At 48.5% G+C, this 25420-nt stretch overlaps 1 protein-coding gene across 1 annotated transcript in view; it reads left to right on the top strand.

Moving 5' to 3' along the window:
* Nucleotides 1-7563, top strand: part of LOC144931558 (DNA-directed DNA/RNA polymerase mu-like) — a 111454-nt gene extending 103891 nt beyond the window's left edge. Inside the window, exon 10 of the mRNA XM_078855530.1 lies at nucleotides 7499-7563. Within this exon, the coding sequence (XP_078711656.1) occupies nucleotides 7499-7507 (9 nt within the window). The 3' untranslated portion in view covers nucleotides 7508-7563. The remainder of the gene's footprint in view (nucleotides 1-7498) is intronic.
* Nucleotides 7564-25420: the final 17857 nt, after the last annotated feature.

Genomic DNA, 25420 nt, shown 5'->3' with positions numbered 1-25420 from the left:
ACTCGTGGGAAGCAGGATGAAAAGTTGCATTGATTGTCACCGGACATTTTGACCTTTAATAATCATAACTTTTTCTTGGCTTTGTGCTCAGCGGGGCATTGATTTGGAGTGCATTAGATTCACAAGCTCACCAGCTGCTCAAAGGACAGGACCCAAGAGGGAATAGAATAATAACCCTCTAAAGTGTGTCATCCCGATGAATACACACAACCGTACAATGCCGGGGGCTGCGTGTGGCTTGGCCTTTCGGGGGCATCTTCCGTTGGATGCCAAGACTTTCACATTTTTTTGCCACTTTTTTAATTTTAAAGCACGAACAGACTGTGCAAATTACGTGCAGAGTTCGCTTGAGATACGATGTTCAATATCAAATATCCACCACAATCCGGGAAATGATATGCATTTAAATCCCCAAAATGTGGCCCCTTAATCACTTGTGATGAGAAAAGCTGTGCACATTAACTACACATTTTTTTTGTAGATAAAATACTTGTAATATTCAAATCCCTCTAAAGTAGTTTTTTAGATCTAAAATTGACGTAAGTTGTATGTGTGCAGAACTATTCAGTGATCATTTTTTTCCATTGTCCCTGAGGTTTTCTTTTGTCATCGTTAAAGAAATATGCCACTGCCTGTCTTTTTCACAGCTTCGTGTCTCCACTGCACACCCCATGGTATAGTTAAGTTAACTTTCAAGACACTCAAGTGTGTACCTTCAAATAATTTTTTATCCCCAATGTGTCACTTAGAGAAATAAAAAAACTGCTCAAATAAATTCAATAGCTTGTGTTCCTGACCATTATCCTTGATTAAAATGTGTGAAATACTTAACAGCTTGGACAGACCAATTTGCATGGAACATGTGATATAACTTCACACACAACAACACCCTTGATGAAAGAAAATAAAAGCAATTATGTGTGGTCAGGGTTATCTTGTGGAAGTGGATCTATATCGAAGGAGCCATGTTATACTGATAGGAACCTCCTGGTTATACCAGCCCACAGGGGATTATTGTGTCCATCCGTCCGTCGTGTATCCAAAAATGGGAGGGGTGGGGCTGGGTGGAGAGGGGAGGGTGGGAAGGGGCTGGGTGGGGAGGGTGGGGAGGGGCTGGGTGGGGAGGGGAGGGTGGGGAGGGGCTGGGTGGGGAGGGTTGGGCTGGGTGGGGAGGGGAGGGTGGAGAGGGGATGGGTGAGGAGGGGCTGGGTGGGGAGGGTGGGGCTGGGTGGGGAGGGGCTGATCACCCCGGGGTGCCCTTATAAAACTCAACGTTTAACCTACTCACGCCGGCTTGTGCCCGCCCTAACAGTCGGGCATATTTGCGGAATACACCACGCCGCCGTTGACCCTGGCCATTGACCGAGCAACCCAACGTTCCTACCAGCTCCCTCCGCAGGAATGTGTTTAGCCATCTATGATGATATCACTATTCTCCTGTGCACGCCCAATGTCTCATTCTGCGATGCGAGTCATACATTCTGGGAAAAGTCTTAAACCAAGTGGTACCATGTTATCCTGTGGAGCTCATTTAATTCAATGAGGGTCCATTGGCTTAATTTACCCTGAACTTGATTTTACAGAATGCTTTTATAATTAGGAACCATTTCATTCATCCGGCTAGACCAGCTAACGTCAACGGGAAGGAAGCTTGACGAATGTGGCTCTCATTGCCACCACTTGTTGATGAAGTTGATGAGGAGGATGATGATGACATTGCCACTGCTGTCGATGATGCTGTGAAAGCCGCAACTGAGCTCTCATACACGCTTAGAGGGGGAAAATAATAATGAAACATCTGCACAGAGAGATTAAAAAAATCCACCTCCCGTTTTACTGTCTTATCCGGGCCCTCTCACAGCTCCTGGGTTCTGGAGTTTCATAAATCTGTACCCAAGCCACAAACCCCTTGCCTTCAAAGCAACGGATTGCAAGCATTATACATACATACACACAGATACACGCCCATTTCAGGCCGATTTAGCTTCCGAAAGACTCAGGACAGGTTTATTATATATCACTCACCACTGATGGTAGCAATGGGTTGGCAATTAAGCTGAAGTTGCTGGGTTCATAGCGGAGTGCACGAACCACTGTGCTCTTCATCTTATACACACATAAACACAGATTTACATTCACAAAGATCCACCATATAGCCTTAACATGGAGTTGGAACAAGCGTTGTTAGCGACCACCTATTAAGGCCGGCACAGCACGGCACAGCACTTCACGCGGTAACCTTTGTCTCCCTGTACACATTGAGGCTGAGTCGACCGAGGGGAGGCCCAGGAATCGTTCAGATAATCGTCACTCGTGTTGGTCGTGAGCGGGTGTCGATCTCGGGTCCGCCGGATTCTTAGAGCAACGCACTAACCACTGCGCCCCAGAAAGACACACACACACAGACACATTAGCACGTTTGTGCATGAAACAGATGGAGCCCGATTTGTCGACTTGCTCTGTGGACAGGGTTAAGCGAGCTGACATTGGAACGCATTGCCACGATTTCCCACGCCATTCCACCAGCTACCACCGATTCGCTGCAAGGTTTTATTTTGCGGAATGGGGAACGGCCCATCCGAACCGGCGAATCGGGTCTAAAATGTTATGTGAATGTGGTCCAATGGCATTCATTTATCTTAAATGTCCAGCTATTGCCAGAATTCAAGAAAAACTGGCACCAAAATTGTACAAGAATCAGGCCCAGTGTCTTGATCCATGGCTGCAATGAGTACCCGCACCTCCGATTAGCACGGTTAGCTACATACGGTGCGAAGTTCAACATACATATGTGTGGTGGCACTCATCCGCATTCACAGCTCTGAGGCAGGGGTGGAAAATCAACATCCGACAATGTTTATTGATGTCTCGCATAGTGGTACTCATTTGTTGGTAGGATCACGGGCTGAACCCGGTAGGATGATGGGATTTTAACTCTTCGTATCGCGAACGATTGATGTAGAGCAACAACTATCATTTCCATACTCTTTGGTTCTTTCGGTAAAGTCACGTAGGTATCAAATTAAATACATCTTACGACGTTTCGGGCGCAACACAAGCGTCCATCATCAGGTGGGAAAGAGCATGGATTCCTGCAGTCGCGAAAGCTTCAAATCAATAACAATAATTTCCATTGTGGTTGAGCCAGATTCTTACGTCATGAGTGGTGGAAGACTGGGATTCAAATTGAGATATGTGAGCCAGTCACTCTTACGGCAGCACTAATTAGCCGGCCAATTTCCAACTCGTATTTCCCACCGTTAAGTTTTATTTTCGAAATGCAAGGCTATTTCGAATTACCGATGAAAGCTGTGAGTGTGTATTAATTAGTTCGCAAAGCTCGCGTGGGTAGATCAGACGCGCGATATATTCGGGAAGATCATAATCGATGCATGAAACTAACACTTCCTTCTGGCAGATGTCCAAGCACACAAAGCAATCTAATCTTAGAGCAGCCGCGTTTCCACGGGAAAGATAAAACCTGCCATGATGTGCAAATGTCACTTATACCGCTTCACCGTGCACCACAAACATCGTTCCCTGACTGATGCCCATGAATGCGAATGGATGCGGCGTAATTATAACGTGACGAGAGCTGGCAGTTATTCTGCAGAAGGTACAGTATATTGAGATAAATCTTCACAATGCACCGGTTTGGTTCATAACGCAACGCCTTTAGTAAACATTATATGAGCATACTGCAAAATATTAGTTTTTTTTTCCCTCTCTCTTCTGCATAAACGATTTAAGCTGACCTGAAACACACAAGCTGTGATGGAGACACCAACAGATGGATGGGATGTGTATTGGTACCTGCTGCGATACGAGACAATGGGTAGCACCTGCAGAGACGATGGGACCGTATGGCCGGGTACAGCATGATGACAGAGTTCTGTTGCGACTCACACTGAGCGTGGCGATATAGAACGTACTGCCTGGATTGGCCCTACCTGGGAGCATGACATCGGTGTTCCACACGGCGCTGGTTTCCACACGGCCCAGATCTGCACTTAGCACGGGTTCTGCACTTAGCACGAGTTCTGCACGCGGCACGGGTTCTGCACACGGCACGGGTTCTGCACACGGCACGGGTTCTACACGTGGCACAGGTTCTGCACGTGGCACGGGTTCTGCACGTGGCACGGGTTCTACACATGGCACGGGTTCTGCACACGGCACGGGTTCTGCACGTGGCACGGGTTCTGCACGTGGCACGGGTTCTACACATGGCACGGGTTCTGCACACGGCACGGGTTCTGCACACGGCACGGGTTCTGCACGTGGCACGGGTTCTACACGTGGCACGGGTTCTACACACGGCACGGGTTCTGCACACGGCACGGGTTCTGCACGTGGCACGGGTTCTACACGTGGCACGGGTTCTACACACGGCACGGGTTCTGCACAAGGCACGGGTTCTGCACATGGCACGGGTTCTGCACGTGGCATGGGTTCTACACAGGGCACGGGTTCTGCACAAGGCACGGGTTCAGCACATGGCACGGGTTCTACACACGGTACGGGTTCTGCACGTGGCACGGGTTCTGCACGTGGCACGGGTTCTGCACATGGCACGGGTTCTGCACGGGGTACGGGTTATGTGTAAGGCACGGGTTTCCACATCTTAGAGCAGTGGTTCTTAAGCTTTACTGCAGCCTTGCACCCCTTTGGTTCTCAATGGTGAAACACATGTACAATGTTAATAAACACATAGGGGGTTGATGAAACAAAGTAGTTGTACTTACGTGCCCGTGCTTAATTTGTGTTTGTCGATGATTTACCAGGGGATGCGTGCACGCCAAGTTAAGAACCACTGCCTTAGAGCATCATGTCACATACGATATAAAAGGTTTAAGGACACGTTTGCCTCCTTCACTTACTTCTCTGCTCCCATATCCTGTTCACCAAACCTTGCTTCAAATACCCGCCAAAAGCCACCTGTAAAATACTACAGCGCTGGCGTTGATGGTTGTGCCCTCTTCGGGTTATACCACGTGCTGTTTGGAATGCTGCCCGACGCTTCACTTCACGTGCTTGTAGCAAAACGTCCGACATAGTGCCGGACAGCACGTGGTACAACCCAAATATCGTACCGTACAATATCTGCGCGCCACCTGTGCAATGTGACTGATCCTCGCATCTCTTGAGACGTTGTACCTCTTCTTGAGCTATGCAAATGGTGTCTTGCAAGAAAGAAGAAAAAAGTTGTAGACTCGAGAGAGAATGGAAGAAATAATGCTGGGAAATGCACTAAAACAGCGGGGGCCAATCTACCAAACACCACGATTCATTCTGGTGGAGAGTTCAACGGGCTCCGAGATTCACCACAAAGCGATGACCAACAATTAACACTGTAGAGTACACAGTGCCGGATTATCCTAGTAGCACAAGTAGCTACACATGTAGCTACGGGCCCCGCACTTTAAAGGGCCCCGCGCTGAATGCTTTCAAGCTATCAATTCCGGCTCAGTGATTCTGCACTTGCTCTATTACTATAGTACTATACTGCCTTCAACTTTTATGAAGGACTGGGTGTTTAAGGTGAGCGATTTGTCGTATTATCTGGCTTCATAGCAAATAAAAAAAAATACAATAACTTTACTATGCAGGTTTTAAATATGTGTTTTAATATTCTTGATTTGAAGCTTTCGTGACTGCAGGAATCCATACTCTTTGGTTCTTTCGGTAAAGTGTTTTATTTTATACCTATGTGACTTTACCGAAAGAACCAAAGAGTATGTTTTAATATTGATGTGTTTTTTTTATTTAGGGCCCCTTTATAACATATTCTACAGGCCCCGCACTAGCTTAATCCGGCACTGAGAGTAACGTACTCATGCAATCTATTGATAGCAGTTGTTAACTTCTGAAACATATTAATTCCTAGTCGGGGATTTGTATTTGCCATCAGCCATGACGACATTTGTATCAGTTACCAGGTTTGAATAATCTTGCTGAAATGGTAGAAAAAAATAGGAATGCCATTTCTTGACTCTTCTCCTCCAGGTCGCTGCCCAATGTCCACCTAGCCCTGACATGCCTAGCCTGTGACCATAAATAACATCTCTACAGTCAATTCCAATGTAAAAAAGTCCCCTCAATCCTCTCGACAAGACTCATCCCTCACCGCCTGTAAACCCTAGCCCTACATTAGCACGGTAGGCTACATACGGTGCGAAAGAAGTTCAACATAAACACACATTACCATCTGCGTCAATGCCACCATTCCATATCCCTCAATGCTGTTAACCCCTGAAAATATGTGTCCTATCTCTAACCTCGCTTTCCTTATTAAAGCCCTAGAAAGGGTAACGTACTTCCACCTCTATAAACACTTCTCCCTACATGGCCTATACTGGCATGTAAATTAACTACATGTATAAAGTATATATTTTGAAAACTTAATTTCTAAGACGTATCAACATTTCCATGTTAGCTTTGGTGAACGATTCAATTAAAAAACAAGTGTCTTTTATACAAGCTGGAGTAGCCATATGTACACACATACTTTTCAGGCAGTCTGTTCAATAGGCTTTGTTGTACTGCCAAGTTGGCAGTCCGGACTTAAGAACAGTCACATATATCCGAGCACGCGGTAATTGCATGTGGAGTGACCAATGAACCTCCAGTGAAACAAACAGAATTTAATTGGCTTCACAATGGCATGGCGTGGCAGATACTGTATAGCATGGTACTCTTTTGGGATTGCTGTTCCGTATCATTTTGTACACTACAGAACTCATACCCTTATGAGAGGCCAATGCTTGCCAACGTAATGGTCAATTGGACCAACAGTGTTTGCCTTGCAATGAAGATGTACAGCATGATACTTAAAACCACCTTGCACACTAATGAGGGCAACAAAGTTAATCAAATGGCAGTAGTGGGACAAATGATACTACGTAACAATAATAATAATCCACAGTATAAAGTCGTTACACACATCAAGGGAGCTGTAATCACACGGCGGTGGTCAGGTGACTCAGGAGGCCAATGCCGCGTCACCTGTGATTAAACTCGATTCTCAATTCCAGTGAGCTGATGGTGTAAGCCCAGTCACCAGCAACTGCATGAAATCCATCACGACATTAGCTGTTTCACTTAATGCAAAGTTACTTCAGCTCCGATATTGAAACATTTCGGCTTCATGTGATATGATCGCTGAAAAAAAACAAGAATAGGTTTTACCCTTCATGGCAAACAAAACAGGTGTTAAGATGTTCAAACACCAAATAGAAACCTTTTGCAAGGAATTATGTGTGCATTAATCACACGTACTTATGGTGAACATGCAAGCAAAAACATGCTCTGGTAATATATGCATTGTCTTTGAAACGGATTGGTCTACACCAGAGACAGCTTTCTTTAGGGCCTAGCCTCACCAGTGTTAGACCAGAGAACGCCAAAAGGCCAGAAAGGGTAAAATCTATTCTTATTTTTTCATACTTTGATACTGACAAAAAAGGGTCCCATGTTGATATGAACGCTCTTTTTGCAGGGCACATAAAACATACACAGCTGGTGTGATAAAAGGTGCCTCGTGATGAACTGGCTTCCAAGACAGTTCTGCGGCGTCAGCTTCTGGGGGACATTCGCTGGACAAGGTGGCGCAAGTAAAGTTGCAAGAGTCCCAGCATGGGGAGCGAAACGTCGGACAACATGCGATAGAACCTAACGACACATTTTGAGAGCTATAGACACAACTGGTGCTATGCCAGGGGTAGGCACCCCGCGGCTCCGGAGCCACGTGTGGCTCTTTAAGGACCGTATTGCAACTCTTGAAATATTGATACAGAAATTGTTTTTACCGAATTCGAAAAAAAATTGCTATTGTTATATTGTTTGCCGACCTCTGATCGTGGAAGTCCAGTTTACCATGGAAGTCCAGTTGGCCATGGGAGTCCAGTTTACCATGGGAGTCCATTTTACAATGGAAGTCCAGTTGACCATGGGAGTTCAGTTTACCATGGGAGTCCAGTTTACCATGGAAGTCCAGTTGACCATGGGAGTTCAGTTTACCATGGGATTCCATTTTACAATGGAAGTCCAGTTGACCATGGGAGTCCAGTTTACCATGGGAGTCCAGTTTACCATGGGAGTCCAGTTGACCATAGAAGTCCGGTTTACCATGGAAGGCCAGTTGACCATGGGAGTCCAGTTTACCATGGAGTCCAGTTTACCATAGGCAGGAGTCGGCAACCTACGGCTTCTGAGCAACATGCTGCTCTTTAAGGACTGCTTCGTAGCCGTTATTTATTAAGGACCCACCGTCTCGTGTTCACGCACATTGCAGCTCTTGAAATATTGATATATTTTTTTTCCCGAATTCGAAAAAAAATTCTCTTCTTGTTTTTTCGGTTGCAAGCCTTTGTACGATCATATTCTCTGTTGCAATATAAGAAAAAATATCTGGCCTACGATGCGGCCAGACAATTTCTTCTTTGTATGGCTGATGTTGATGGAGAGGAACAACTATTATTGTTATTTTACATTGAGGCGGTTGAGTCAGATAATTGCCTCCTTCATGCTTGTGAATCGGCCATTGCGTTGTTACATGTTCCATGGTCTGGGCCAGACAATTGCGGTTTGCAAAATGGGTTCTTTGAACTTATTTGTCGATTTTTCAGTGTTCTCCACTCATACGTGTGGAGTTTCTCTGTGGGTACTCCCAATTTCCTCTGAAATGCTAAACACTCCCTCATATAATCAATCGTAAGATGGACATATCTAGATTTTGCCATGCACCAATTGCTGTGTGATCAAGTGAGATTTTTTTGAGCAGCCGATGTTGACGTTCTCGTGAAAAGTTTATTACATTTTTTAAAGAAAAGCATCATTCACCGGACATTGTGGTACAATGCTGGTCAGCAAAAGCTTATCTTGTGATAGAATGTGGCCACGTAGCTTTGGAATTAAACCGTATGTTAACACTGCACATTCACGTTTTGGGTTTTTACTGCTGAAGGGATCACTATTCAAAGAGATCATTTCTTTCCAATCGTGTTTAAATGCTTAGCAAACTAAGCTTGCAATCCAGAGGTTGTCTGTTTGATTTCCGGGCATAACAAGTTCATTAAATCGTCCACCTCTGTCCACCCAGCAGTACAAATGAGTACACTACAGTTCATCAGCAGGTAGTGTGTGTTGGGGTAGTGCGGGTACTCCCACCTGTTCCAAGACGCCTCGCCAATGTGGAAGAGTAGGCCAAATTCCCTCTCGACGGGCTCTTTTGAGCTACCTCGAATGGATACATTTCTGCTGGCAGTGGCATGCGAAAGCAATTTCACGGTTGCACCTTTAGCTGTTTACATAATTACTCGACCACGCATTATGCTTGAGAAATGTACAGTATAAATGTGAATACTCAGAACGGAGTATATACTATGTATGTTATTGGTACCCGTTGCTACAATCTACACTCACACGAGGTCAACTATGATTTCATATGATGGGAGAAGCTTGCAACGGGATGTCTAGTTGGGTGATCAACTGAGATCTGTTGCCTCCCGCAACCGATCTCAGTGGGCAGGTTGATGCGATACGTTCCACGGTCTGCGACTAGTGGCCACAGTCGCACCTGGGGTCACATCCCTCATCGTCCACTCGTGACGCAGGTGGCCGCTGCGTCATCGCCCGTGTCCTGCACAGGGTCGGTAGAGTGACCTCCACTGTCTTCGAGGGAAGTCAAAGCCAGGCACCTCTGCTGTTGGGCCAGTGATGAGACGTTGGCTCGTTGTGTTGCATGCGTCCCACTGTCCCGTCCGTCTGGATAATTGGGTCGGTGCAAGCCGCATGGACATCGGCCGCCGTCTCCCAGAATTGCCGACGTGATTTTCACTTCTGAGCTTTGGAGGAGAGGAATGTCTTGCCGTGGAGATGTTGACGAGGTGCCGGTGCGAGCACATCGTTGAGCGCACGTGTTCAGCTGGTGTTGTCACCTGGGTGGATGTAAACAAGTTAAAGCACTTAGTATGATGTCGTCAAAATCAGCAGCGTCAGCAGTGGAGAAAAGCAGCGGCTTTTTGCGGGCCATCAAACTGTAATAAAGCTCGTTGAGACGACTTCTGGAATCCGTCTTTTATTCAACTTATGTTACAATTACTTCACGATGCTGATAGGCAGCGTGAGAGGGACAGATAGACAGAGAGAGACGCACTGCCACGTTGCAACTCGGAGCCCCACTCCCACGTGGCCCCCTTCCTCTGTTCGTTCCTGTTCTGACCACGTGTCGTTCGTCTCCACCCCTATTTAATACCCGGCTCACGTGGTACATTTCCGCCAATCCTCGTTAGCCTGCATCGAATCTTCCAGGCTCCCTCGTCAGCTCCTGGGACCACGCCTCTGACTCATCTCCCCATTGGCTGAGGCCAAAGCCAGCAGAACCAATCCTTATAGCTGTCACCTTTCCATCGCGTTCCCCCCATTGGCTGTAAATCAGGACCGGCAGAGCCAATCACCATGACGAGTTGTGATACGTCAGTGAGCCGGATATATCCTCATATTACAAAACGAAGACGGTCACCGCATCGCGACCTTTCAGATGCACTTCCAATGTTAGGAAGCCACTAGAGCTGTGCGCTTTTGAATCATTATTTCTTTAGAACTGCTTTTTGTGTTTAGTTTGTTGTCCTTCCCGTGCGCCTCCGATTTGCACGGTTGGCTACGTACGGTGCGAAAGAAGTTCAACATACACACGTACGGAGAAGAAGGCAGTCAAGCGTGTGTGATGCTGGCCACAACACCCCCTCCTGTGTCCCTCTATTCTGAATAAGTGCACACAGCATTACCCTGAATAGATTTGAAAGGAGAAATAGGATATTGTTTTCCCTGTACTGATGCTCATTCTAGATTTTAAGTTTTTGTGACTGCACAGATCCATACTCTTTGGTTCTTTCGGTAAAGTCACGTAGGTATAAAATAAAATACATTAGATCACGACGTTTCGGGCGCAACACAAGCATTCGTCATCAGGTGGGACACCCACAGCAAGAAACAATTGTTGAAGTGGGCAAAAGGGCTGCTGTAACAAGAGGCCAAATAGATAAGAGAAGTGGGGGAGAAGAGACAGGGAGGGTGGGGTGGGGGGTAGGGGAGGCTACAAGTGTAGAGGTGTAATTGTGTATGGGAGCGGATGGCAAACAAACACAAGGGGCGTGGTTAGGGCCGTACACATAGGAGGTGGCCACACCGACGTCCGCACCTGCATCCCCCACGGGCCCCTCCCGGGGGGGCCGCGGACTATAAGAGGGGGTGAGCCGGAGGGCTCGAGGTCGAGGTATCAGCTTTAACCAGCGAAGACGGAAGACCAGCTAGAATAGGCCCCGGAGCTCCCCTGGCTCGCTGTCCTTATCAGGGCCGACCAGGGCAAGCCGGTGGCGTGGCCCCGAGAGCCCAGACTGACGAGCAGGTCTGGGAACTCAGGGGGTCGGATCCCAGCTTGACCAGGGCTGGGACAGGTAGCCTCCCCTAGCTCCCTAGTGGAGGACTTGGGCTTAGGTTAGCGGGGCTTAGATGTTGTGTCTCCCTGTTAGCCGAGTAAGGGGACGTTACCCCTTAGGTCCTGTGTATACTCGCTAACTGTATACAAGTTGTGTTAATAAATAAGTGTGCCTCCGATCCCGTCGTCAAGCCTCCTGAGTAATTACTACATCTGGTGTCAGAAGTAAAACGTCCAAAGATGGACACACGAGGGACGACACGTACCAGGGAGTCGGAGAGGGAGGACACCGCGGCCGAATCACCACCAGAGATGGCCGAGGTCGGATCGGAGCAGCCGGGGCCGAGTACACCCGCGCCGCTACGACAGGAGGGGGGGGATGCGTCGGCCGAGGGACTTCGGCTGGCTCACTCCCGCCTGGCGGAGCTGCTCTACGCCGCGGCCGCCGTGTTGGAGGAGATCACGCGGCTGGGAGCTGGAGGGGCTGCGCGGGAAGACGGCAGCAGCCGACGCACGCCGGCATTTCCCGCCACCCCGACGCGGCTCGCGGTTAAATTTCCCACCATCACTACAGTGCGAGCAGAGGGCGGGGCCGGCCTGCGTCAGGTGACTGCTGAGGGCCAAGCACGAGCCGTGACATCATCAACGCCGGCCAGCGCGTCAACAACGGAGCGACCGGCGATGCCATGCTCACAGCCCGCCCACACTGTAACGTCGGCTGGGAACGAGGGAGCGAGATCCGCAGCCACGGACGTCGCCTTACAACAGCGACTGCCGCCTCTCAAGGAGTTCGTGGGAGCGGCTGGAGATTGGGGCGGCTTCAAAAGGCGGTTCATCGCTCATCAAGAGATGGCGAACTGGACGGACGCCGAGGCACTATGCGCGCTGCCGGCGATGCTGGACGACGACGCCCTGGCTACCCTCACCTCGGCGCCTAAGGAAAAGCGCGCCACGCTGCACCTGGTGCTGCAGCTGCTGTCAGCCGTCTATGGGCCGCCTTCGGACTGCAGGCAGCTGTTCCACGATCGGCATCGGGGCGCCAACGAATCGCCCCTGGCCTTCCGAACGGCTCTCCTGGCCCTGGCAAAGGCAGCTTTCCCGCGGATGGACGAGGAGGGAGTGGACGCCATGGTGGCTGAAAAGCTGCTGCTACTCGCCGATGAGCTGGACATCGCCGTCTTGGCTCAAGACGACGGAGAGATGTCGTCCCTGCTGGTCGCGCGCCACATCCACGGGGGCTTGCGGTCCCTGCGTCGCAAGGCTGCCAAGGGGGTGGCCGGCCATGCCATGGCGGCCACCGCCCTCCCATCAGAGGAGGTCTGCGGGGTGGAGCGGCGGGGGGAATGGAGATCGGCGGCACCGCAGGCTCGGAATGGACCGAGCCGCCAGGAGCAGCCCAGGCCATCTGGGGCGCTCACACGCTGCTACAACTGTGGCCTGCAAGGCCACGTTGCGTCAGGATGCCGGGCTCCCCGTCAGCGCGGAGCGACACCTCGTCAGGACGCCACGCCGTCTCCACCCAAGCTCCAGCAGAGAAATACGGCGAGTCGTGGCACCTCACACGTTTGGCCCATGCACACATCCGACACACACTCACGCGCTCAACTGAACAGGGTTCGAAAATCGCCGCCCATCGCGCGCGATTGTTCTGAAATGCGGCGAGCGCTCCAACCGGGTCAGTGGTCGGAGCTCGCCCATCGTGTCGTTGCTGCGTCGGCGGGATCATCGGTTGTGGTCGGTCATATTGATGGGGTAGAGGTGCGGATTTTAATTGACACAGGGGCATCGGCGACCATTATATCTGATTTGATTTATAACATCCTTCCCGTTCAAAGTCGTCCCTTGCTCCCTGTTGACGTGCCATGCTATGCTGCTAACGGGGGCTCGCTGGGCATTATTGGGCAAATCCGCGCCAAAATTTGCATTGGAGACATTAAATTATCCGGGCCTGTTTTGGTTTCCTCTTCACTCGCGGTTCCGTGCCTGTTGGGGACGGATTTCTTGGCCAAAATGCCCATCCGTATCTTGATTGACCAGGGGTGCATCGAGCTCCCATCGGGCCGACGTGTTACATTTTTGTCTTCCCCCACCACGGAGCGTCGGGCGTTTGCCACCGTGCAGGCGCTCGTGACAAAAACTGTGCGCGTACCCCCGGGGGCTCAGATGCTCGTCCCTCTTAAGTTGCGTCGGCCGTTTGCTAAAGGGGTTGCGGATCGGGGGGTCTTGTTGGGACCATCTCGGGCCGGGGTCAATGGACCCGATTTGCTAGCGGCTCAGACCATGGTGAAAGGGGATGGGGACCCCTTCATTGCAGTCCTTAATGTAGGATCGCGAACGGCCGTGGTTCCTCAAGGGACCGTGCTTGCACACGCAACGCCGGCGCCCTATGAGGAACCACTCGTGGGTCAGGTAACCACCGATCCTCCGTCGCGACCGCATTCGGACTGTGATGACGGATGGCTGGATGCACTTTGCGCGGGATCTGTGGATCTGTCCGACACGCAGCGTGCGCAGCTGCGAGTTCTCCTGAAAGAATTTGCCGACGTTTTTAGTAAACACAAATTTGATATTGGTTGTACTAAATTGCTGCGACACCATATTGACACGGGTGACAGCGCGCCAATCCGCCAAAATCCCTTTCGGCTCAGTCCCGCCGAAAAGGATCATGTCAAATCGGCTGTTGATGACATGCTAGCCGCCGATATCATTTCCCCTTCCAACAGCCCGTGGGGCGCACCGATCGTTTTGGTGAAAAAACATGACGGCTCACTGCGGTTTTGTGTCGACTTTCGGCGATTGAACAAAATTTCTGTGGCAGATGCGTACCCGCTTCCTCGAATGGATGAGTCGCTCGATGCCTTGGCGGGGGCGCGATTCTTTTCCACCCTCGATTTACTATCTGGATTCTGGCAGCTTCCTCTGGATGACGAATCAAAACCTAAAACTGCTTTTCGGACACCGCAAGGTCTCTTCCAATTTAACCGCTTGCCGATGGGCTTACATTCTGCGCCGGCAACTTTTCAGCGGTTAATGGAACTGGTCTTGGCAGGCTTGCAATGGGATTCGTGTTTAATTTACTTGGACGATGTCATCGTCTTTAGCAAATCCTTCGAGGAACACCTCCAGAGGCTGCGTGCTGTTTTTCTCAAAATGCGGGCTGCCAATTTAAAATTTAAACCGCAGAAGTGCCATTTGCTCCGCGAATCGGTGCGGTATTTGGGTCACATTGTTGGGCGCTCGGGGATATCCACTGATCCCGCCAAAACGGAATGCGTCAGCTCCTGGCCGACTCCCACCTCGGTGGGAGAGGTCAGGAGTTTCATTGGGTTCGCGTCGTACTATCGACGGTTTGTGGCTGACTTCGCTACGATCGCGAAACCATTGCATGCCTTGACGTCCAAGGGAGTCAGGTTTCATTGGGGGCTGGAGGAGGAGGCTGCTTTTCACGCCCTCCGGAATGCCCTGGTGGGGGCTCCGCCGTTGAATTACCCCGACTTCTCACAACCCTTCTTGCTCGATACAGATGCAAGTAACACGGGCATCGGGGGCGTGCTGTCCCAACTCATTGGGGGCGTAGAGCATGTGGTGGCTTACGGTAGTCGGGTACTGTCTCCAGCGGAACAACGCTACTGCGTTACCCGTCGGGAATTATTGGCAATTGTTTATTTCATTCAGCAGTACCGCCCATATCTGTACGGTCGGCGTTTCACCGTCCGTACAGATCATGCGGCCCTACAGTACGCTCTGCGGGTTCAACAACCATCGGGCCAGTTGTCTCGATGGTTGGAGATTCTCCAGGACTACGACTTTGTCACCACATATCGTAAGGGCGTCCGCCACACGAACGCTGACGCCCTGTCACGGTTGCCACCCACTTCGGAGTGCGCTTGCCTCCTGGGTTCGGGGCGTTGTAGGCCCCCGAACGTCACCACCGATTCGGTCCTCGTGGCCGCCGCCGATGCGCCTTTGGCTTCGGGTCCTATCGAGCAAGAAGGGAGGGATTCGTTGCTGGGGTTGTCGGTCGCGGAATGGGGACGCCTCCAAATGGAGGACACCTCCCTCCTCGCTCTGCGCCGTCGCGCAGGGGGGGTTGGGCAGGGGGTGGCGAACATTGACTCGTGGGGGTTGTTCCAGGGTCTTTTAATGCACTGGGACGGAAAAACCCGCCGCCAGCAGCTCGTGGTGCCTGCAGCATTGAGGGGTAAGGTGGTATGGGCTGTTCATGAGCGGCTTCTGCACTTGGGGGTTCACAAGACCTTTGCCACGCTCCAGCTCGATTTCTTCTGGCCGGGCATGGCAAAGGACGTGGGGGATCTCCTGGGGTCGTGCACGCAATGCGCGCAGCAAAAGCCACCAGCTAGGGGGTCCAACCCTCCGCTGCAGTCCATAAAGGTTTCCCGGGTTAACGAGCTCGTTGCGCTAGACATACTCGGGCCATTTCCCGCTACACCCAGGGGGAATAGGTATTTATTGACAGGGGTCGAATACTTCACGAGATGGCCTATGGCCTGGCCCCTGGCCAACCAGTCGGCAGCAGCCATCGCGGAGGCCTTTGTCCAGGGCTATGTCCTCGACAAAGGTGCTCCGGAACGGCTGCTTACTGACCAGGGTAAGAATTTTTCGGGAAAACTCCTCCGCGAGGTGTGCGACCTCTTGGGTACGGAGAAAATTCGGACCTCCCCGTATCACCCTCAAACTGACGGGATGGTGGAACGGCTACATCGGACCATCACGTCTATGCTGTCCCAACAGGTGTCCGAATCCCAGACAGATTGGGACCTTCGCATAGCCGGTGTGTTGCAGGCCTACAGGATGGCTCCCCATGCGGCCACCGGATTTTCCCCTTTCTTTTTAATGTATGGCCGCGAGGCTAACCCCCCTGTGACGACCCAGCTGAAGCTCTCGGCGCCTCAGGCGAAGTCTACCTTGTCCGAACACGTTAAATTTAACATCAGCAAATTGTCTGAGGCGCGGGAAGCGGCCGTGCAAAATTCTGAACTCCGCCAGAAGGCGAACGAGAGGCTTCGGCTGGGGCGGGTACATGTGTTCAAATGGAAACCAGGGGACAGGGCATGGTTGCACTGTCCCCAGGTGCCACTGGCAACCTCGTCAAAGTTGGTACGGCCGTGGCGGGGGCCAGTGGAGGTCGTACAGGTCTTACGGCCGCAATGTGTTCGCGTCAAATGGGGGAGGCGTCGGTGGTACGTGCACCCCTCAAGGTTGAAACCGTTCATTGCGCCGGCCCGTGGTTCACACACACACGCATGGCCAAACGTGTGAGGGGTCCGCCGACTCCCCGACGTCGCTGCTCTCGCCTAACATGACATCAACTGTTCCATCTCCAGGTGCAACAGGAGTGACGGGTCCACGCCCGCCAACCCCTCCCGGAGGGGTCGGGGGTCACTCGGCAGCGACGCCAGACTCTCTTGCACCCGGACCGTCACCAACCACCACTGAGCGTGCCGGGTCGAGCCCTTGTGACGGGCCCGCCGCGAGAACGCGCGCCAAAACGCGCAGACTATTGTGAGGTCGGCCGTTGGGGGGCCCTTGCGGACAGTGGGGGAGGGGCATCCGGAGCGCGTGTATATATGTTGGGTTTGCGGAATGGGGTATTTATTCGGGAGGGTGCGCCGGGTTATTTTTTTCTCTTTCTTCTTCTACCTGTTCCTGTTGTTGTTGTTGTTATGACTGTTATCGTTCTTGTTAAATTTACGCGAGGCACACACGGTTTTGGGGAGGCATGCACCTTTATTCTGGTTTTGTTGCAGCCGGGGACGGCTGCGAGCTGTACAGGGGGGGGTGATGTAGAGGTGTAATTGTGTATGGGAGCGGATGGCAAACAAACACAAGGGGCGTGGTTAGGGCCGTACACATAGGAGGTGGCCACACCGACGTCCGCACCTGCATCCCCCACGGGCCCCTCCCGGGGGGGCCGCGGACTATAAGAGGGGGTGAGCCGGAGGGCTCGAGGTCGAGGTATCAGCTTTAACCAGCGAAGACGGAAGACCAGCTAGAATAGGCCCCGGAGCTCCCCTGGCTCGCTGTCTTTATCAGGGCCGACCAGGGCAAGCCGGTGGCGTGGCCCCGAGAGCCCAGACTGACGAGCAGGTCTGGGAACTCAGGGGGTCGGATCCCAGCTTGACCAGGGCTGGGACAGGTAGCCTCCCCTAGCTCCCTAGTGGAGGACTTGGGCTTAGGTTAGCGGGGCTTAGATGTTGTGTCTCCCTGTTAGCCGAGTAAGGGGACGTTACCCCTTAGGTCCTGTGTATACTCGCTAACTGTATACAAGTTGTGTTAATAAATAAGTGTGCCTCCGATCCCGTCGTCAAGCCTCCTGAGTAATTACTACACAAGTAAGACACAAACATTCATATAGTTTTCAACCTAATAAGGCTTAAGCCAACCTGTGTCGTTCTGTCTTGATTTGCAGTACTACTTCTGTCAGCACAGTTTACACTTCATCCGGGCACTATGAAATATCCTTGTCGTGCCAAGTATCAAGGTGTATTATTTATTCACTTATGCATTTTGCATTCGAGCTACGCGCAAGAAAAGCAGTGCCTCGAAGCGCTGACATTTGTGACGAAAAAAAAGACTACAATTTAAAAAAAAGTTTATTCCGAAGGACAATAAAACGAGCCTTGTACAGCACTATTGTTTAACAGTGATTTTAAATGTGGCCAGCCGTAAAACTGCCACATTTTAGTGTGCCGTAGCTTTGGATTTTATTTTCCTTAGCTCCATCACGTGCACGCACACACGGACATAAACGAAAATGGCCAGGGGTACTTCCAGCCATTTACCAGTGGTGACAGATTGAAGGACCTCAATGCTGATGAATGCTTTTCTGTGGAAACAAACAAAACTCCAAGCAGGAAATTTGGTGACTTTTACTCAATTGTCGTTGTTGCTGCTGCTTGCTGCTGCTGCTGCTGGTAGCAGCATGTTCATTATATCTACATTTTCTTATTATTCTGCTTCTCTTTGTAGTGTGCTGATACAAAAAAGTGCTTATACACACATATATTCACATACCCTATTAGAATTACTCTACGAACTTGTTAGGCACACAGGCATCGTGGGTCTTTTCAACCTCTATGCACACAACATGAACGTTCCTGTCTTCATTGAGAGGTAGGTCATCGTGCAACGCGCAAGTAACAAGAGGCTTCAAAACACCAGGGTGGCGTGATGTTAAACTACCTCGCCTGATATGCAGGAGGTTGTGGGTTTGATCCTGACCCTGGAGTTTGCATGTTCTCCCTGTGATCGCGTCGATTTTTTGTTATCCGTGTCCTCAATTTTCTCCTTCCACATGTATAAACATGCGTTTAGACTATTTTCATTATTTGGCTGCTATAAATGTTCATGTGATAAGCCACTTCGTTGAGCACTCATTTGTGGCCAGGGCACTTCTGAAAAAGAAGCTAATAGCTCAGTGGCCTCTAGCTGGTAAAATAACCACAGATATATGTAGTTTAGTGATTTGCTTACCTTTCCTATACTTTGCACTCCTATCGTGTTTTCATATTGTTTGATGTTGCCACTTGTTGACCCACTCCTACTGGACATCTGTTTAAAAGAGTTTTATAGCTCGTCACATTCCTCCATTATACATTCTTATTCTGATATTTTTTTCAGCATCTCGATACAGCGCCTTGTGTTATGACACAAAGAACATTTTCTGTTCAGGTTTCCTTGTGCCCCTTCTCCTTAACACGTCGTTATTGATAACAGCCATGCAAGTGCATTCACTCGATTTAATGTCTGGCTCGGAGTTGTCAGTGTTACTCACCAACATGCACATTCGATGATCTAACGGTCGAGTTTGGGAACAAGTCTCGCTCTGCGTCACGCGTTTTAGTTCGGACCCTCTAAATAATGTATTTTCAGACTCTGCTCATTGTGAAGCTGTGGTTTTATTGCAGCATCCGTATCGCGTGTTCAGGATTGGTATTTCGTTTGAGTGTCACATAGTTGGGCATATGAAAAGGTAGAAAGAATATGTGGTCCCGGTGGGCACTGCCATCAGTTCAAGGTTTGAATTGTCTGTGTGCATGCCATTTATTAATTCCAATACAAGTCATGACTGCTTTGCTTTTTGAAGGGAACCAATGCGAATGGGTCAAGTAATGATTCTAATGACAATGTTTATGCCATTCCACGTGAGGAATGCATCGTACATTTGCGTAATGTGCAAACGGCTTACCATGCGGCTGCTTGCGTTGTGGCCGAAACGTCGTGAGAATTTCTATTGTTTAATTTTTATTATTTTATTATTTTCCTTCTACGTGACTTTACCGAAAGAACCAAGAATATAATAACCAACCATTATTTTTTTGTTACAAATAAGATGCATTATTAATTACTGTGCTATTTATACACATGCGTGTTACATTAACAGGTTGAATGCCTTTAGATTAACAGGTTAAATGTCTCACTAACGCAGCCACCGTTGCTCGTTTTCCTCGATGTGGCGGAGGCTCTGCGATCTTACATTGACATGCTAATCTCTCACAATACAAGGGCCACCTCCGTAGCTTCGTTGTGGTGGAGGTTGCCTAGCTCTCTCCGATCTTACATTTACATGCAAATTTCATCACTAGCCCCGCCCACTTCGCTTATGACCCTTGGGCTACACCCATCTCAAACCTTTATAACATCCTGCCTTAGCAGATATCTCGCTATCTTTTTTCACCTGATGACGATTGCTTACGTTGCGATCGAAACGTCATGATATTTTTTTTTCTATCTACGTGGCTTTACCGAAAGACCCAAATAACATGAATTCCTGCAGTCACGAAAGCGTTAAATCAACGTTGCATAGTTTCAGTATCTGTAACATCCACTTCATTGCAGGTGGCTGTTCAGGCAATTCCCTCGAGAAACTACTGGTAGGCTGTGGGAATTGAGCCCAAATTCTGGGTTCAGTGTATTGTGTTTTCTCGTTACGCATGCCTTTTGAGTGTCTGGTGGAGCGAAGAGTGGGGCTTCAACCTCTGAGCTACAACTAACTGGGACACACAATGGGAAGAAGAATATCTCACAATACCAGCAGAGGAGACAATTACATATAACTGCATTATCTGGAGTGGCGTGAAATCATGCAATTGAAATAAACCGGGACATCTCATGTTTTCCCGAGATGCCTCATGGAATTCCCTGGTCAGCTATCTCTAAAAGAGGACGACCTTGGGAAACCCTGCGAAATGCAGTACAGATGGCAAACTCACGATGAAATCAGCTCACGTGCAGGAGCTAGCAGTGGATAGATGATGCCAGGTGCTATGTTGTCATTGCACTGCCGAGCAACGACGTGCGCTGGCTCCTCCCGGCATCCTCCACGTTGTTTCGGAGGGGAACATTTTGGTTATTTTTGCCGATCGTGCAAGTGAAAGTGTAAGGTCACGAGTGCCGTGGCCTCAGAGCTACGACAAACATTAAAATCGAGCACTCGGCAAGTGTCTCGCACCGGGGGGAGGGGGGGGATCAGCTCGAGGTGCCTCTTTTTCCATTATCCACACACGTCCCTACGGGGTGTGGCATGCATTATTTATGAGCATCGCGAGTTAAAAGTATGGACTGAGAAGGCTTATCGGGGCTGTCCAGCCAACAACAGATCAGCTGCTATTGACTGAAGACCTTTGAACCATTGCTGAGGATAATTATTTATGAATTCATAAACATTTGTTTTTGTCACAACAGGATTTTGTGTTGCTCGTTAGTGCATTATTCAACACGAAACAAACTCTTTTTCACTTGTGAATTCTGTTCATTTGTGAACGCTGTTTAGTGGCGACTCCTCCAGTCCATTGGGGTTCCGCAGCAGAAATGGCGTGTGTGTGTGCGTCACGTGACTAAAGACATTATATGCCGGACAAGCTGCTTAACTTCACAATGTCACAAATGTGTGAAATAAATAAGATGGATTTCAATAAACATGATTTTCCTTCTGTTATTACAATGATGCATATTTTACGTTTATTAGCCGAGTTCAAACTGGGGGTACTCCTATATATATTTGTTATGAATCTGGGGCCCATGAGTTATTTTGGGGTCATGAGCTTTTGCTTAATTTGCTTATGCCTAGCATCGCCATTGACATTTCATTAACTAACACTCGTACAAAAGCATTTACAACGTACTATTATAGCATCATTATTATTTTTAAAGTGAAAAGTTTAAACGTTTCACTGCTCAAATGAGTGTAGAGCATGGGTCGGTGCTCATCTCTGCGGGTTGAGTTAGGAGTGGAAATTTTAACATTCCCACGGTGAAGACCACGCTCTGCCAAAGACAGAAACTGTTGACTTCTGACATTGTCTCAATTCCATGGGGGGATGATGGGCTGAGTCAACCTCTGACTGGGAAATTGACTCTCAATCTGATTGCGAGTCGAGCATCCTGACACAGCGCTGCACAACTGGATTCCAGCTGAACATCCACTATGTGCCAGCGACTCGGCATTACCAATTTATCCCGATGATGTGCATTTTTTTTATTTAATACATTTGCTTCTTGGCACCATTCTGATAGTGCAGAACTATCACGACGGTGCGATGTCTCGCAAACGGCTACAGTGAGCCAGTAGCGAACAATGTTCATACGTATAATCCCAAATGAGTATTTTAGTAATTTTCGCATATTTCTCAAATTTGGACCATGACGCTGGCACACAATGGCCTACTTGGTTTTGAACGACTTTTAAGGTCCACCGTGAAGCAGATGGCGCGTGGTATTCTTACGGTTAGCTGACCCACAGTAATAACGAGGACGGCCTGCCGGATTCGAACCGCGAACCTCTGCATCAAGCTGTGAACGCGCTCCCGCTGGGCCGTGTTTAAAAAGATCCTCACTGGTGGCGAGATCTGACCTCACAACCTTGTGTTTACTGTTATAGCAAGTGTGTGTTTAATGTGTTAGCAAAGACCAAACGAGTAAATAAAGTGCTGCGCGTGTACGAAGAGTGGCTTAACCCATGACTTAAAGCTTTCGTGACTGCAGGAATTTGCATGCAAATGTTACATTTACATGCACATTTGCATGTAAATGTTACATTTACATGCAAATTTCTCACTTTAACATCACTAGCCCCGCCCACTTCGTTTATGACCCATGCGCTGCACCCATTTCAAACCTTTTAAAACATAATGGCTTAGCAGCTTTGCCGTTCTTTTTTCTCCTGATGACGATTGCTTGTGTTGCGATCGAAATGTCGTAGTTTTTTGTTATTTTTGTTATTTTATTTGAACCTATCTACGTGACTTTACCGAAAAACCCACGAATATGGCTTAATCCAGTTCGTGTTGATGGTGTGGTCTGTGCAGTGGCGTAAATACATTATGAGCTCAGGGGAGAGGAGCAATTCGATTTGCGCATTTTGCGGTAGCCAGGCGTTACTGCTCCAATTTAATGAAAATAAAACGTGGAACGTAAATAACAGCATTTACGTAAAAATGTCATGTAAACCGCGTTTTTTCAAATTAGTTTTTGTTCTTTTACACTGTTGTTGAAAACACGTTTCATGGTGGTTATCAAGGGGGCCCCAGCTCGTAGCTTTGGCCACGGGAGGAAGGCACCCCCTGCCCGCACTCTCGTTACACTACTGGGTCAGTGGGTAGCCTCTAAAATGGCAATTTGTATCTGGCCTTGTTCTATAATATATTACATTACAGAGCCAGAGCAACATTTCTATAAAGCCACTCTCCACATTTCACTCGCCATAAGGTTATCTAATACTCTCGCCATATTCTATTTCAGTGAAATACATTTGACTTTTTAGCAGATAACACATTCGTGGTACCTGGATTTAGAATCCAATTTTTGAGGAGCATTTACCATATTCGTTTAATTGTATATTCTTGATGTGGCATTCACAGTAAGGGCCATATTACCGTAATTGTAATATGCTGCTTGAACGCTACGTTAAACGGAATTACTGTAATCTCATTGGGCACATCACTATAAGTAATACTGCTCTTAATTACTAATGCGTGACTGTTTAACAAGTGCTTCCAACAAATACGGCAAATTCTCAAAGCACAGAAGCCTTGCAATTCTCCTGCAATCCGGGTGCGCCGTAGGGATTTTCCCGTAGTTTATTCTGCCTGGTTTACAAGTCTCATTATGCAGTTACAAGTGAAAATAATGCACGACCTCCACATATACTGCACTGCATTAGAGAGAGGTGGAAGTTCCCATAGAGGGTACACATCATTTGTTGTTTAATACCACGTCCCATAATATTCTTTGAGTTCCATGTTTTATTATTATGACACATTTGTACCTTTTCACCAAATGCTATCCCTTGTGTGGTGCTACCAGCATCATATCACGAGATGAAGAAGCCAATCAAAACTCTCTGAGAACAGTTTATCACTGTCAGAGAATGATCTGGGGAACTTTTGTACATCTGAAATCTCACACAATTACCTCTTGTCCACACGAGAGAGAACACACAAGGGGATGTCGCCTTCATATACTATAGCCGTCTCCCCACAAACAAATAAAACTATCTTATTCATCATAACGGCACTTATGATAATTTTGTTTTACCCACATTGGCACCTTCCTATCTGCCTTGCTATAAAAAAAAATAGTTTCTCGTCTGATGGTCAAACCTGTACGTTTAATTCCCATAGGTAGCATTCAGCGAAATAAGTGTGGAACCAATTTCAGTATTTTTTTGTGAGGTCATTGGTGACTGGACTGACACCAACAACTCTCTACACTTGAAAACCCAGTTAAATAATGGGCCGTGTGCCCAGATTTCACCAGCTCAGTGCTGTGACCTCTGAGTCACCCGGCCATCTCACTTCACTGTTTATTTGATCAGAGTAGCCTTAGGCACACTCAATGAATCCCACAATTCATAATCGCCAACGTAGCACCAGCCTGTGGCGAAGCCTTGTCACGACTGCTTAATATGGGTGGTTTACGCTTGAGGTTATGTTTAAATGTTTATTGGGTCAACCTACATCTTTTTATGATCGTATAATGCACAGACTGCACACACACACACCCCATCTAAGAATTTAAATGTTTGAATTGACACGAGTGGATGGCTTGTCAAACGCCCTCATTGCTGACCAAGCAATATGGCTCAGTCAGCTGGGATAAGAAAGGTAGCTGGGCTGTCATTGACCCTGGGAGGCGATGATGAAGCAAATTTTGCTTAAACGGTGGATGCTTGGCTTAGACGCCTCAGACGAGGCCGTTTGTTTTGCGCTTGGTAGCGTTACATGACACGGTGTGAACGTCGTCTTCTTTCCCCAGTTTCTTTTGACCATGCTCTCAATTCAATATTAAACCTTCAACCGTGCTGTCTGTTGCCAGCTGCTTGGCATGTTAGGCATTTGTGGCCTGTGGTCATCGAAGGAAATAAACAAAAAATATATAATCTCGTGCTCGATTCAAAAACTGCCAAACTTTACTTTGTGATGCAACACAACGCTGCACAATAATTTCATCTTTGTTCAACGTGCTGAAAAAGCTTTATACAATTTAAACTGAACAAAACCCATGCCGCAAGTTTATTGTTCTGTAAAATCCTGGAAATATTTTCAAAAACTGAGCAAATCAAGTGTGGCCATCTGATTTATAGCTCGTAGATTGATGTGGGTCCTTAAGCATACACTAAGTGCTTAATAATATGGATAGCAGCTAATTAACACCTGTAACATTGTTTTATTACTTAGTTTTGTAAGTGTGCGTGTGGTTCACTCCGACGTTTTGGTTTTTTTTTCTGACTTCCTGGACCTCATCCTGATTATGTTTGACGTAGTTTGAAATTTAACGTTCGCCATATCTAATTGCTGTATCGGGTCGTGAGATTTGTCCTACGACTTATCGGCGGTGAGCTCAAACACTAACAAATGGCGCAATGTCACACCCTTGTACAAGTGAACATTGCATTTGTTTGGCTGTGTTGCGTGGTGACAGGTCTTAACGGCACACATTTGGTCATATCATTAATTTCGTGGC

Source organism: Lampetra fluviatilis, chromosome 4, assembly GCF_964198595.1.
Source record: "Lampetra fluviatilis chromosome 4, kcLamFluv1.1, whole genome shotgun sequence".
NCBI lineage: Eukaryota > Metazoa > Chordata > Hyperoartia > Petromyzontiformes > Petromyzontidae > Lampetra > Lampetra fluviatilis.
The sequence above is the reverse complement of the archived record's forward strand: the minus strand, read 5'-3'. Positions and strand labels throughout refer to the sequence as shown.